Below are 14,478 nucleotides of genomic sequence, written 5' to 3' on the forward strand. Positions count from 1 at the left end.
TTTATAAGGGTAAGTTCAGAAGAAGCTGTTAATTTCTTAAAAAGTTTACTTAGAATTCCAAAATGACCTTGCCGTTGACAATGACAATGTCAATGCCAGTTTTGCACATCTCTGTTGTGAGTTGTGACAGTACAGTATTGACGTATTCATTATTGTAGCTTTGGCACACTGCATTATGCATAACTTTGGTTGACTGTCATTGTTCCATAGTATTACTGCACTTATGGTCACCTTACATTGTTATCATTGTACTCATTTGTTTGTCTTAAATTAATATTTTGTTATAATGGCTTGGTTACTGTAATACTAGAGTGGTTCAAGCTACCAGAGAGACAAATTCCTTGTGTTTTCAAAATAGTAGACCAAAAAAGGTGACTTGACCTACGTACGCATTCGGGTTACGTCGCCGCCGTAAGAACGAAACTATCGTAGATTGATTTATAACCCAAAATACGTAGTCCGCTCCACATCGAAGCTTGGGAGTGGTGATCATTTGGACACACGATCTTTGCACGTCAAAGGTGGGAGGAGCTTGTAGGCGCTCACTCCGGAAGTTAGTCGGCTCCACGTTTAAAGTCGATAGCGGTGCACTACACTGTCGACGATCTTTGCACATAGGAAAGGGAGGGGCTGAGGACGCTCGTGCACGGTGCGCTCATTGTGGAAGTCACGAGCGCTTTGAAAACGATTTGGATAACGACAAACATATTTCATAGACGCCACTTTTAACGCAGTCGGTTCAACTGTTGTTGGCACTTGACGAGAATTGATGTACTTTTGACAGGAGTGAGTCTCACTTTTTTCCACTGTCGAAGTTTGCAAACTCCGGCAAACCGCCGACTTGTTTGTTGGTGGCACGCGCCCAGGTAAGCTCGTGAGACAGGCAGCTGTGCTGAATGCTAAATAATGAACTGGTTTGACGTTTAGACACGAATTGGGTTCACTTCAAGTCACCTTTGTGTCCGTTTAGCTCAATTGTAAACCAATTCAAAGATAATGTCTTTGACTTAACATTAAACGAATACGACAACGAAGTCCATCTACATTTGCGTTGCTTACAAACAGAAATGGCGATGTTGACGATTATCCCTTGTATGTGTTTTATTATTAATATTAATATTATTGTTGTTATTGTTGTTGTTGCTGCTGCTGCAACTAACTTTCGTACTATGTGCGGGTTCTGTTCTGGCCAAACAGATGTGATGAAAAGCGAGTCAAGCTTGGAATGTTAGAGTATAAATAGTTGCCAAATAGTTCTCAGAACCCGAATAAGAGTATAAGAACATGAAGGTATAGAAATTAAAATGAAAAGTCCGTTCCATTACTCACTGTAAGAATATACATGCTTTGCCCAGCAACATAAAAATGCTGTAATGCATATTGCAGTTTGAAGAAGAACATAAGAGTATGAACATTAAATCAGACACTGTACTAGCTTACTACTACTATAGGCGCAACAATCAATATGGTTCCCATAAATGTTCATAACCTGTTTTTTTAAAAAAAGGGAATACGTTTACAACTTTAGAGGTTATGATGTGTTAAAAAAAAACAAACCTAATGCAAGAACTAATGCTAAATTAGTACTGTATTTCTTTTGTTGATGTTGAAGTATGAAATAAGTTGGACAAAGAATAAGTTACTTTAAAACAATGTACAAGAGGAAGCTTTTAAATATTTATGTTGAGAGTGGATGTTGAAAGCAGTAATTAGTTTTTCACTGAATATTATTAGTCTTATTTTATGATTTGAATAATGCAGACACAGTTTTAATTTGCTTTTGTAGACATCATCAAAACTTTAATTTCATTTCTTTAACTGCATATTTTCCCTTTTAGACATGTTTTGTTAGTAAATGGCTTACTGTGAAAATATGTCTGAATAAAATTTTTAAACTGAAACTAGAAGAAAAAAGATTAAAATAATTGTTAGGTGCAGCTCTTAGTACATTTTTTTCTAAAGATTTTTCTTTTTTTATACATTTTAGATTTTATTTATGCTTTCTGATTCCTAGATAGAAAATGTGTAAAGCACAAGTAGTCTTTATTATGGTGATTTAAATTGGAAAATTTGGATTGAAACAATGAGTGCATCGAATCCAACTTAATCGTTCCACTTTCAAATACTGTATATTGAGATACGTATCGAATTGTCTTTTGTTGAGATATATCTAAAATTCCACATAGTATAGTACTGACAAGTTCATTCATATTGTCAACATTATATACCTTCTCAAACTGTCGTTCTCTATTGAATTGAATCGTAATCCCACTGAATCGAGCCAAATCGAGTTGTTCCACTTTCAAATGAATTGTTCTTGAATTGTATTGCACACCATGTATCGAGATGTGCATTGAATCGTGTTTTATTGGAGAGATGCACACCCCTCGTCTTTATATTATGGCATGGAAGTTTAAAAAAATGTGCAAAGCAGTGACCATGAATCACGAGCAGAAACTAAGATTGTTTTTTTTTCTAGCATTAAAACATTGTGCTTACCAAGCAAGATAACATATTTCCGTTAACAATCCTTTATTGGTCTTCGTGTCGGACTTTGCGGTGTAGAAAAAGGCCGGCTGGATGAATTTCTGTAAAATGCAGACTATTTATACTGTTACTACCTTCAGATGGTAGCGTTGTTGTTTATTCAACAGGCAACCTTTAATTTTGTCTTTCAGCTTTCGACATGGTGACACAAATACCTTACACCAACACAACAGAAAACGGTAAGACGACTTTGGTACTCTTACAAATGCTGCCTCTTTGTTTTTCGGGTTTTGTCTTTTTGTCACCCTATCGCTATCATCAAGCCACATGATTGATGCTCCTGAAATGTGTCGTTTGCTTTCTTAACACAACGTGGAATCATAACATGACCTGGAAAAAGTGGAAATTTCAGCTTCGAAGACAGAACCGTAAAATCAAATACAAAATGTAGTCGTCAACTGATCCTACCGATGATCCTCAATTTGCGACAACGACAAAAATAGGATCCCTGGCGTTCTTATCGGAAGATGTTTTGAAGCGCCAACTATTTTATTGAGCCACAGACAACAAGGCGGGATTGTCAAGAAAAATGGGGATTGGACCGGCTGGTCTTGTGATATTTCTCTGTCGGCAATAGTCTTGTCACACATCCTTTGCAAATTTCTGGTGGGCGTATCTACTTAAAACTAGCTACAATGTGTAAAATGTAAATTAAACCAGAGCATAATGACTTGCAAATCCTTTCCCACCTATATTCAATTGAATATACAGCCCCCTCCAAAAGTATTGGAACAGCAAGGTCAATATATACCGAAGATGTTTGGGTTTCGGATCAAAACATGAATGTAAGACAAAAGTTTGTAGTTCCAGCCTTTACTTCAAATTTATTTATGCATCCAAACTAATTGGGAGTCGCTTCATGCATGCTCACTGCCAACAGGCTAAAAAAAAAAAATGCGAGGCCTTAGTCTAGCCAAGTCAATCACCAGACCTTGACCCGTCAGAGCATGTATGAAGAGGAGACTGAAGGGAAAACCCCCCAGAAACAAACTAGAACTGAGAGAGGCTGCAGCAAAGGCCTGGAAAAGCAATTCAGATGAATGCAAACAGTAAGGTGAAGTCAACGGGTCGCAAGCCTGATGCAGTTATTGCAGATAAGCCACCAAATATGAAATGTTATTCGCTTTAAATTCAATTGATAATGTCCGTTCCAAAACTTTGGCTCACTGGAAATGCGGGTGGCTTCAAACAACAATTGCTCCGTGTGTGGTAATCATGGCCATCATTAGTTGTCCCGCCTGTTCACGTCGCAAGTGAATGGAAGAGCTCACGGTCTTGTTTCATTGTAGTTACAGCGGCGACATCGCCAGCCCCCTTTCAACCAGACACCACAGTTACTGCAGGTAAACATTTTGCGATCCGTTGTCAGTGGCATCGATTTGACCGCGTGTCCGAATCCCGCTTGTGTGCCCGCCCCTCAGTGGTAGCGACGCTCATCGTGCTGACGGTGGTCCTGCTGAGCGTGCTGCTGTATCACTACATGTGCCACAACAAGGGGGACTACAGGACCACGGGGGAGCTGGCCCCCGGCGAGGACCTCGACGAGGATCCCCGTAACCAGGCTGCCAGCGAAAAGAAGGAATACTTTATTTGAGAGACTGAACGCCACTCAAAGGAGGCGCGGGGAGGAGGCTCGCACACCAGGAGAATGCCTAGCTGAAGAAAATCTCGTGGGTGCGTGAAACCAAAGAAAATGATTTTGTGAGTGTTGTATTTTGGGATGCGTCGAATGTGGCAGACGGGCATGAAACCGGTGTGGAAAGATGTTAAAACATGATCTTTTATGTTGTATATTTTTGCGTGCTACAATATTTATCAAACATGCCTCTTGGAGTAGGGAGTGACCCTATCCTGTTTTTAGCTGTTACCATTTAAAAAAAAAAAAAAAAAAGTATGATTCCTGACATGCTTCAATTAGACCTCCATGTTTGACATAAATATGGACGGCAATAAAGATGTTTTGGAAAAATGAATTGTTCATGTTGACAGAACTGGAGAACTTTTTTGGTGTTATGTGGAAAACCAGAAAAAAATCCTCAGTGTTATTTTTAAGGTTTGAAAACTAACTAGTTTCTATTGTAAACAAATAAAACAAGCTCTACTTGAAAGCAAACACATTTTTATGCTGTTTGACACGTGCCTGTGGTCAGATGCAAAATCTTCGCAGGATTACACTGAGGTTATCTACAACTGTGCATTTTGAATTTCAGTTGATTTTGTTGGAACCTGATTTTTCTGAGCAGGTTTTGATACATTTGCTTGAAGGGGTCAACCCGGCGGCACGGTGTCGACTGGTTAGCACGTCCGCCTCACAGTTCAGGGGTTGTGGGTTCGATCCCGGCCTCCCTGTGTGGAGTTTGCATGTTTTCCCTGTGCCTGCGTGGGTTCTCTCCGGTTTCCTCCCACATTCCAAAAACATGCATGGTAGGTTAATTGGACACTCTAAATTGTCCCTAGGTGTGATTGTGAGTGCGGATGTTTGTCTCTGTATGCCCTGCGATTGGCTGGCAACCAATTCAGGGTGTCCCCCGCCTACTGCCCGAAGACAGCTGGGATAGTCTCCAGCACGCCCGCGACCCTTTTGAGGATAAGCGGTATCGATAATGGATGGATGGGAAGTCCCAAAAATTCTTGACAATATGTTCTATGTGCCTCAACTAGTCTAAATACGGCATCCTGGTTAATTTTGTGTTTATGGAATATCAAGTCAAGTCAAATTCATTTTTAGCCCTTAATCACAAAGCCTGAATTCATATATGTGTCAATAATATGAGTTAAGTAACATAATCCACCGTTTTTTATCCATCTCAGGGCGTGGTCATTGTGTTGCTCTCTGTCAACTAAAAATGACATCGCATTTGCCCAGGTAACGACCAAACACGATTCACCTGTTTTCTGAAGCTGAGTCATGATTGGTCATTACCTGAGCCCTGAGTAATTGTGATGTCATTTTCAGTTGACAGAAATTGGCAAAATGGCCACCCCTTGAGACTGGTGGGTGGATTTTTCTACTCTCTACAACACAAATACATACTTAAATCACAATGGCATAGTGGTACCCAAGCACCACTCCCAGCCCTGGGTTGGTACCGGGCCGCATAAGTAAATTAAAAATGTATTCACTTTTTTTTTTTTTTTTCGGGCGTTTAGTTTCCACCCAGAAATATATGTCAGTAACTGCCAAAAATCTATACGACCAGGAACCGGTTCGTGGCAGGAAAAAAGGTTGTTGACCACTGTTGTAGTGTTCACTTCACTGTCAATGTGTGTGTGGGGAAAAAAAAAGACATTAATTCTCTCATCACGTTACAAAAAAAAACAAATGTCCTTTATTTAGCAGTGTGCCCCATTTGAATACATTACAATGTGAATAAATTTAAACAAACTTCTCAAATGTCCAAAATAACCTTTATTCTAAACTTACACTTTTAAATCTTAAGTTTAGTATAAAAAAGTTAAGTGCACCTAAGTCGTTGACACTCGTCTCCTTTAGTCATCTGAAAAGACAGAACGTGTGCATAATAAGTCCGTCATTGCTTTAGCGCTGTCTCTCTCTTGCTCTCTCTCTCCCTCTCTTTTTTTTTTTTTAACAAAATATCGGAAAGAGAATCCCTGAACCAGGAATGTCCGTGATCCTTTAACAGAGAGGAAGTCTGTCGGCTTGTGGTTGGCATTACTGCTGCACTCGTACAGGAAGTACTTCATATTGCTGGCACCACCGTCACAAAGGAAAAAAAAAAAAAAAACAACTGAAAAGGGCAGTTCAAGTTTTGGAAGCTGTTCCCACCTTTTCCTCAGGAACTTTTGCCTGATTGACCCTTGCCACAGCTGCTCTTTTTCCACGGCAACCGCATCATCGTTACATGTTCCGGGAGAGCTGTTTTTTTTTTTTTTTTTTTTTCTTTCCTATGGCTCCAGCAGCCAAAACCTGAACAGTGTTAGTCGGATACCCAGTGAACATCTGCAAACAGCAATTTCCTGTTCAGATAATGCAGTGGGAAAAAAAGCACAACTCACAGCATACAGACTGAAAAAAAAAAAAGTCTCACATGTGCATTTTGGTTCAACCATGTTAACAAATAAACATCAGTGCCGGAAACCAGCAATTATCTCACCCTGGATGCCATGGAAATTCTAATTGTTTGAAATAGACTCATCCAACCATGTAGGATTTTGATAAGTGAGTGGAGATGTCGTCAAATTTCCTCTTGAGGGCAACGTGAAAAATAAAAAAAAAAGTTAAAGAGTGTCTGAGGGGCTTTCATCATCTAGTCATGCAACGTTTTACACAAACACAAATACAGCGTGGTGATTGGCTAAGCCCAGTCACATGTCTCCATTTTGGTGACAAATCCTCACTATTTCCCCCTCTAATTTCACCGCATATTTCAAGGGATATATCGTCCTCCCCAAGCCTTACATGGCCCATGCACTATCTTTACATTAATGTTAAGACACAAAATAGTCAGCAAACAGACACAAACGCTAGTAGTTGTTCTCTGATTGGAGGATGTTAAATAAACGCAGACAGCAGTAAAGCCTCTTAGCACAATATTTCACAGTTTTTCTAACACACACACGAAACCATGATGATAAAAATAACCACCAACCCCTTATCTGGAATTTGTCATATTCGTTTAGCAGTGCATCTCAGGTTTCATTAAATTAGTAGTAACGTGCAAATTAAAGATGATGAAACTCAAAATTTTGTTTGAACAATTGTGGAACAACTCACAACTGATCAGTGAATAATACAAAGTGTAAAATGTCATTGTTTTCTTTGGTACAACTGACTTGTAGTGTTGTTGTTTTTTTTTTTTTAAACAAAACAAAATTAATGAGCCTCACTAACAGAAACCAAGGAACCTTATCAAATGTGCCAAATTGAAAACCAGATGAAATACTTGCACAAATAAGCACATTTCAGACATTTAGTGTATAAACTCTGGGTATCCGACAGCAAAAAAAAAAAAAAGAAAAAGAAAATTAACAAGCTACAAATGTTATACCAACCAGCCTGTCCCGGTCAACTCATTTGGATTCACTAAATCTCTTTCCGTTTTCCTTTGAATGTTTTGTTTCTTTAAATGGGGACGATCCCCAGTGCTCTTTGGCACTTGACTATGTTAAATCTACACGTTGCCCAACAAGGTACAGTAAACCACTTTTTCTGCAAGTGCACTTTTGCATTTCTTTACTTTACGTTCTTTAAATGCTACTTGCTTTTTAAGTTTTTTTTGTTTTTTTTAAACATTGTGTAAAAGACAAGTTCAATCTAGCTCGATGCATGTTTTTTTCTTGAGAATTTCTTGTGATAGTCATACTGGTATTTACATGGAAATACGACATCTATAAGTTCAACTACACTAAAAGGAAAAAAAAAAAAGACACGTGGGGATTTTTTTTTTTTCTTGCGTTCAACTTTGTAATTGCGTTTCACTTTCACCATTAAGCAGCTCGACTATCACAAACTACATGAATGCGGCTTTAAATATTGCCTACTGTCTTCTACAGATGCTGATTTATTTTGGTCTCTAGACCAGTGATTTTCAACTGGTTGGTCAAAAAAACATCTTAAATGATTTTGTGTGCACCCAATGTTGATTTTAATAAACACACAGCAGCTTAACATCTTTACTTCAGGTTTGTGCTGCCATTGAGAAGCAGAAATGGGAATATGAATGCACATAAACTCCAATGTGTCATACATATTTAAAAAAAAAAATAACAAAAAACTCTTTACTACTTGTGTACTTTTAATATCACATCCACTTCTTGCAGTTGTCATGTTGCTCCTCAGTTTGCACAACATTGTGGAAATGTCTAATTTGTGGCCCTATTTAATTGTGTCATGTTGATCAATTTAAATTTATTCCTCAGTTCCTTGTAATGATCTTGATAGGCTTCCCAGAAATATTTTGTTTTGATATCTGATAAAATGACCAAGGGAAAAAAATGTGTAAGAACCGTTGAGAACCTCTGGTGTAGACTTAATCAGAGACACACTCTTTTTTTTTTTTAACCAAGGTGGAGTTGTGCTCTTGAGTGGGAGGTAGGTGAGGCTGTTTCCAAATTCGGATCTCTTAAAGCGGAAGTCAAGACCAAAAGGTTCTTATATGTTCTATGCGCCCCAACTTGTCCAAACACAGTATTCTGATTAACATGACGTGTGTGGAATATGAGCAGAAAAACTGAAAAAAAAAATACGCCTGATTTTATCCATCTCAGGGAGCGGCCATATTGTCACTTGGTGTCGGCTGAAAATGACATCACAGTGCAAAGAGCTCAGTGTGAGAATGTCACGTGACCAAATCCAGAAAGCAGGTGCGCAGTGATGGTCGTTACCTGAGCCTTGAGGCATTGTGATGTCATTTTCAGTTGACAGAACAAAATGGCCGCCCCCTGAGATGGATAAAATCTGGTGCATTTTTCTGCTTCATTCATATTCCACAAACACAATATTAATCAGAATGCCGTGTTTGGACTAGTGGGGAGGGGGCTTGTGACATATTGTCAAGACAATTTTGGACTTGACTTGACTTCCTCATTAAGTTGATCTTACGGCGTTACCGTAGAGAGCCTAACCCTTGCGAAATCTATTGACTTTAAGCTACCTGGCAAACCTGCTTAACCACTAGTGTCAAAGCACAGGCCACCATTCTCGTGAACCTGGAATGACCTAAACTAAAACCGAAGCTAGACGCAATGAAAGACGATGGGATGGATTCTACAACGTTAAATACTTGCGTTGGTCATTTGATCGCTAGGTTACAAGTGGAGTACTGTACCTTTCACAAGGGCTCGAAAACATTACATTCCATTAGGTGATATCAGTATTGTGGCTAAGCAGCCTAAGGAGGAGAGGGGGAGGTACGTGATGTTGGGGAAGGGGTGGGCGCTGGATTGGTTGAAGGCGTGAGGCAGCAGCTGCTGTTACCAGATGGTGTAACCTCCGCTGGAGCCGCCCAAGAAGAAGTTGTTCTTGCGCTGCGTCATGACCACGTTGGCGCCCTGCATGGCAGCCAGTTGAGCTGCATTTGGGGGGTGCCCAGGGGGTGGAGGCTGAGGGGAAATGTAATATATCATCAATTCAATCGCTCCCCAAGTCTCCAAAGGAACATTCCCAGGGAGCCGTTAGCTTTATTTTGCATTTTGTTAATTTTTCATACAAATTAAGCCAATATTCAGAGTGAGTTGTTTGTTTTTTATTTTAGACTGAAATCGCTATTGCAGAGTGACTGATCTTCCTTAAGTCAGAAATGAAGGTCCTTCAAAATGATCTGTCATTGGTTTCATAGAAATGTATTCATAAAAAGTATTAGTGGTATCGGTTACTTGGTATCAGCAAGCAAGAGTCGAGTAGTATTACTGGTATCTGTCTGAAAGAAGTGGTATCAAACATCCCTAAATGCAAACAAACAAAAAAATATATTAAAATATTCTAAACACTCACTTTTTAAAACTAATTTTACTTCCAACATTTAAAGGGGAAGTCATCCCAAAATTTCCTTTTTTTTTTTTTTTTTTTTTTTTTTTACAAGAATATGTTCTATGGAGGCCCACTAGTTGAAACATTCTGATTAATATTGCGTTTTGTGGAATATGAGTAAAGCAGCAAAATCTCAGGGGGCGACCATTTTGTCATTTCTGTCGACCGAAAATGACATCACAATTGCTCAGGGCTCAGAAAACGACCAATCATGGCTCAGATTCAGGAAACAGGTGAGCTGTGATTGGCTGTTACCTGTGACAAAATGGCCGCCCCCTCAGATGGCTTAAAACAGGTGGGTCTTGCTGCTAAACTCATATTGCACAAACGCAATTTTAATCATAATGCCATGTTTAGACTGGTGAAGGCACAAAGAACATATTCTTGCAAAGGATTTTTTGGGGTTGACTTCAGCTTTAAATACACTTAGTCTCAAAAAAATTCTTTTGATATTTAAGTACAGTAAATGTCACATACTTTAAGAGTTTAACTCAAGTAATATTCTACAAAGTGACTTTTACTTTAAATATTTTCTCCTAAAATAATTTTATTGTTACCCAAGTATTGCGTTCAGGTACCTTATACAAAGACCACAGCCATTTGTTTTTAAGGGCAATATTGTAAAATGAGTTACAAATGAAAAATGTAGTGGGATTATGGTTTGAAGTATATTTAGTGTTTAAATATGAATATAGGCAATTCTAAACATCTTTAGTGGGAGGGGGGTCTTATTATTTGCGTCTTGGCTTGGCTCTTAACCCCCGCAAATAGGCAAAGTCCATTGTAATCTGCTTTTCTCCGATGGTACGTCCACATGCTGACGACGAACACTCACTGGGATGGAAACGCTGCTTCCGGCTGTAAAGCGAGCGCCGGCGTCGAAGCCACTCTCAACCATCACCGTGGAACCAGGTGGATACACGGCCCCCATGGGATAGTAAGCCAGGGGCACGTTCTGGGCCATCGGCCCAACGGGCATCTGCGGCTGCATGGGCATGTAGACCTGAGTGCCGACGTAGGGGGAGGACATCTGGGGCACCTGGCCGGTCACCTGAGGGGGAAGCACATATCTGGGCTGGTAGATCTGCGGAAACACACAGAAACAAGTTGTTAACATGTTCACAATTGGACTCATAGCCACCATCGCTATGGTTACCTCAGAGTATGCGGGAGGCGTGTCCGTGTAAGGAGGCGCCTGAGGAGAAATTTGCATAGCAGGGGAGTAAACAGGAGCGGTGCTCTGCTGAGGGTAAACACTGTGCTGTGGATATGACCCTGCAACACAACACATATCCTTAGCAAACACACACATACTGGACAAATCAAATGTGAGAATGTTGAAAAAGTTGCTTTCGTCATCATCCATGGCCATAGATAATGCCCGTCTGGCATTGACGGCTTCCTATTAAGAGTGAAGACTGTCCTACTACAGGGTTTTCCCTGCGTTCAAAATTGCGAGTCGGCCGCCTCCAGCTAATTTGGTGCCCGCCTCCAGCCAGAGTGATTGATGACTGTGGCAGCACGTATTTCAACTGCAGTTAAAGCGTTAGCCACTATGGAGGAACTATATCAGGCCTGGCCAACCCGCGGCTCTTTGCCCGGTTTCATGTGGCTCTTAAAGCACCTTTTTCTGTGAACTTGCAACGCGCCGTTGTCAACCCCATTCATGTGGATGTGGTGAGGGGCACCGCAGAAAGGAGCGTTGCTGACCGGCGCTGCAGTTGAATTTACAGAATACATACACGTCATGGCACATGGTCAGGATGGTACCACCTCTGCCTCAATTTGAGCCAGGAAAAATCCTGTACTATGGGTCAAATTGTCAGAAGTGGGCAGTCCATCAGACTGACGGACTGGTCCGTCTACAACGGACGCCCGTTTTGACTGACAAATGACGGGACACCTTTTAAAAATGACAGTCTGACGAATGACAGAAATGGGTTTTCATCTCTCAGTGTAATCGTCACTAACCGTTAGTCACTGGCGGACGTCCGTTTTCTGAGGTTTTTAGGGGGGGGAATGACTGACGGACCAACAGACTTACTGACGTACGGACTGATTGACGGATGATTACAATTTAGTTCGTCACGAAAAATGACGGACTAACAAATATATTGAAAAAAAATACACCGGTAGATATCGCAATATTGGCCCATGCAATATGCATATCTCAAAGACATGCGATAAGTTTCTTATTGAAATGTATGCTTTTGTATGAATTTCACCAGTCAGACGCAAACTTAAATGTGCATCGCCACCCAATAGTTGAACATTATCTTGGGGAATTACATTTAATTAGCTACTAATACATTGATCTTGCTTTTTGTACTGCAGTAAAAAAGTAATTATTTCATTAGATAATAAAAATGTCATTTCTTTAGGTACATTTTAAATATCACAGTAATATCAATATCGCTATAATCAACATCCACATCGCATGTTTGTCCAATAGAATGCAGCCCCAGTGCCGATAAATATCAGTGCTTTTGTCTGATGATGTGCAGTGAGATTTTTGTTTTTTTAAATATACATTTGCTTTGGCTGAATAAAAGTTGGGAAACAATGCACGAGAGAACTTCGTTATATCATTATAGGGGAATGTAATGATATAACTACTACTCAATTTAATGCAGGTACACGTTATTTGCGGGATTAACACGACCTCGTAAAATACCAACACGAGTCTGATTATAATAATTGCCTTTTATAATTTACCCCGACTAAAGTATATGATAAGGACTTTGTTATTACTATTGCAGGGGCAAATTGGATGAGCATATTTAAGGAAACATAAACTATTAACATTACAGGAGATCAAGAAGATTAAAAGAACGTACATTAGCCTTCGTAAACTTGTACTTGTGAACAAGCTATAACACTGACTATATAATCCAGTTTTACAGACATAAAACTCCCTTGCTACTCTGGGAAAATGAAACAAAAAACAGCTCATCCGTATCAGACTACAATCTTACATTCTCGCCTGATGATAACCAATACGACATATGACCGCATATTCGTTCATTTGTACTAAATCGTGTTTTAACTTTTAATCTGACATTGTAAAACGCTTAAACGCAAATCCACCAAAAATTCCGATGGCCACGGTCAGTGTATTGTTATGTAGCCCGCCTTGGTTGTCCAAAACAACTAGCATAGCTACCATTAGCTGTAGCGACGCAAAGCAAGCAGCTGACAAGGGGAAAAAAACAAAAAAACTCAGAAATATGTGCGGATAAAATACCTTTGTTGTTCATTGTTACGATCTGGTTCGAAGTTCAGAGGATGTCAGAGTATCACTGGAGACTCTGCGTATCTTGTCACAGAGTCGCTAAAACGAACTGGTTTACGGCGGTGAATGGCAATAGTCCACTTCCTTGTTTTTCTGCTTCTTGTTGTTGTGGACGGCGGTGACGTCATCTGCTCTCGTTCGGCGATCGAGCGCGGCTGCTTGGTTTTCACTTGGCCCGCCCCCTACCGGTCGACGGTAGCAGGGATGAGTGAATGTGAATATGAACTGTTGGGCCGTGATAGACAGACATCTATGGTGATAGATAGATAGATAGATGGATAGATGGATAGATGGATAGATAGATAGATAGATAGATAGATAGATAGATAGATAGATAGATAGATAGATAGATAGATAGATAGATAGATAGATAGATAGATAGATAGATAGATGGAGCGCTTCACACTGTATCTCATCTGCCTACTGATGACGCGGCGTCACTAGCACCTGGCGGTTCAGTATCTTGCTCAAAGATACTTCGAAATGGTCACCATGGCAGGGGATCGAATCCACAACCTGCGGCTTGGGAAACAACCACTCTATCACTGAGCCATGACGCCCCCCCCCCCCCTTTTCCAAGGGAGTTGTGGCCAAAAGGCAGTAAAAAGTTAATGTTTCAACAAAATTTAAAATGACATACAAATTAGGTAAAACAGTTAGTTGCGGGAGGCTGTCACAAGTGTTGTCAGTTTGGATTTAAAGTCATTCAATGTGATAAATGCCATTACTCTTGAGTCCTTTTGCAACAGCTTCCATGTGGAAGGGCCAGAAAAGACCAAAGCCCCTTTACCCAACTCAGTGCAGGCAAATGAAACGGTTGGCAAGTTTAGCAACATCAGCATTTGAACGCAAACTACAACACTTTTCTTTGAGAAATAAGTTACAATATTCCAAGAAAGGCCTTGTAGATAAAAGTGTAGCAGTGAGCCAACCTCCTGGTGAACAAAGAAGCCCATCCCACTCAAGAATACAATTGACAATGATGGGTCAAGGCCCTACATTTACTAATAAACCTGAGAAAAGCTTTATACACAGTCAATCTTCCTCAGACACTGAGCTGAAGGTCTCCATTATCTGAAAAGAGTAAAAAAAATTGCAATGACAAGGACCTTTTTAACCTCAAAATAAAAACTAAATTTATTTTGTGAGG

At 40.0% G+C, this 14,478-nt stretch overlaps 1 protein-coding gene and 1 long non-coding RNA gene across 2 annotated transcripts; one reads left to right on the forward strand and one right to left on the reverse strand.

The window, feature by feature from the left end:
• Window positions 1-545: 545 nt before the first annotated feature.
• Window positions 546-4,520, forward strand: LOC147153235 (uncharacterized). The gene is made up of 4 exons (XR_015088466.1): window positions 546-866; window positions 2,679-2,726; window positions 3,837-3,890; window positions 3,969-4,520. It is a non-coding gene; the product is annotated as an uncharacterized LOC147153235 (long non-coding RNA).
• A 1,328-nt stretch (window positions 4,521-5,848) lies between these two features.
• dazap2 (DAZ associated protein 2) lies at window positions 5,849-13,441 on the reverse strand. Its single transcript, XM_086026209.1, has 4 exons — window positions 13,281-13,441; window positions 11,193-11,311; window positions 10,872-11,120; window positions 5,849-9,609 (listed from the first exon to the last, which is right to left on the reverse strand). Exons 1-4 carry the CDS (start codon window positions 13,291-13,293, stop codon window positions 9,481-9,483), a joined length of 510 nt encoding a protein of 169 aa, XP_085882335.1. The 5' UTR covers window positions 13,294-13,441; the 3' UTR covers window positions 5,849-9,480.
• Between the last annotated feature and the right edge of the window lie 1,037 nt (window positions 13,442-14,478).

The sequence above is a fragment of the Filicampus tigris genome, chromosome 1, assembly GCF_054856515.1.
Source record: "Filicampus tigris isolate MCC_2025a chromosome 1, RoL_Ftig_1.0, whole genome shotgun sequence".
Classification (NCBI taxonomy): domain Eukaryota; kingdom Metazoa; phylum Chordata; class Actinopteri; order Syngnathiformes; family Syngnathidae; genus Filicampus; species Filicampus tigris.

Coding starts and splice junctions, on each gene's coding strand:
- dazap2 (XM_086026209.1), bottom strand. Junction 11,121..11,192: donor CGCCTCCCGCATACTCTGAG/GTAACCATAGCG, acceptor GTGTTTCCGCAG/ATCTACCAGCCCAGATATGT. Junction 9,610..10,871: donor GAAGCAGCGTTTCCATCCCA/GTGAGTGTTCGT, acceptor ATTTCCCCTCAG/CCTCCACCCCCTGGGCACCC.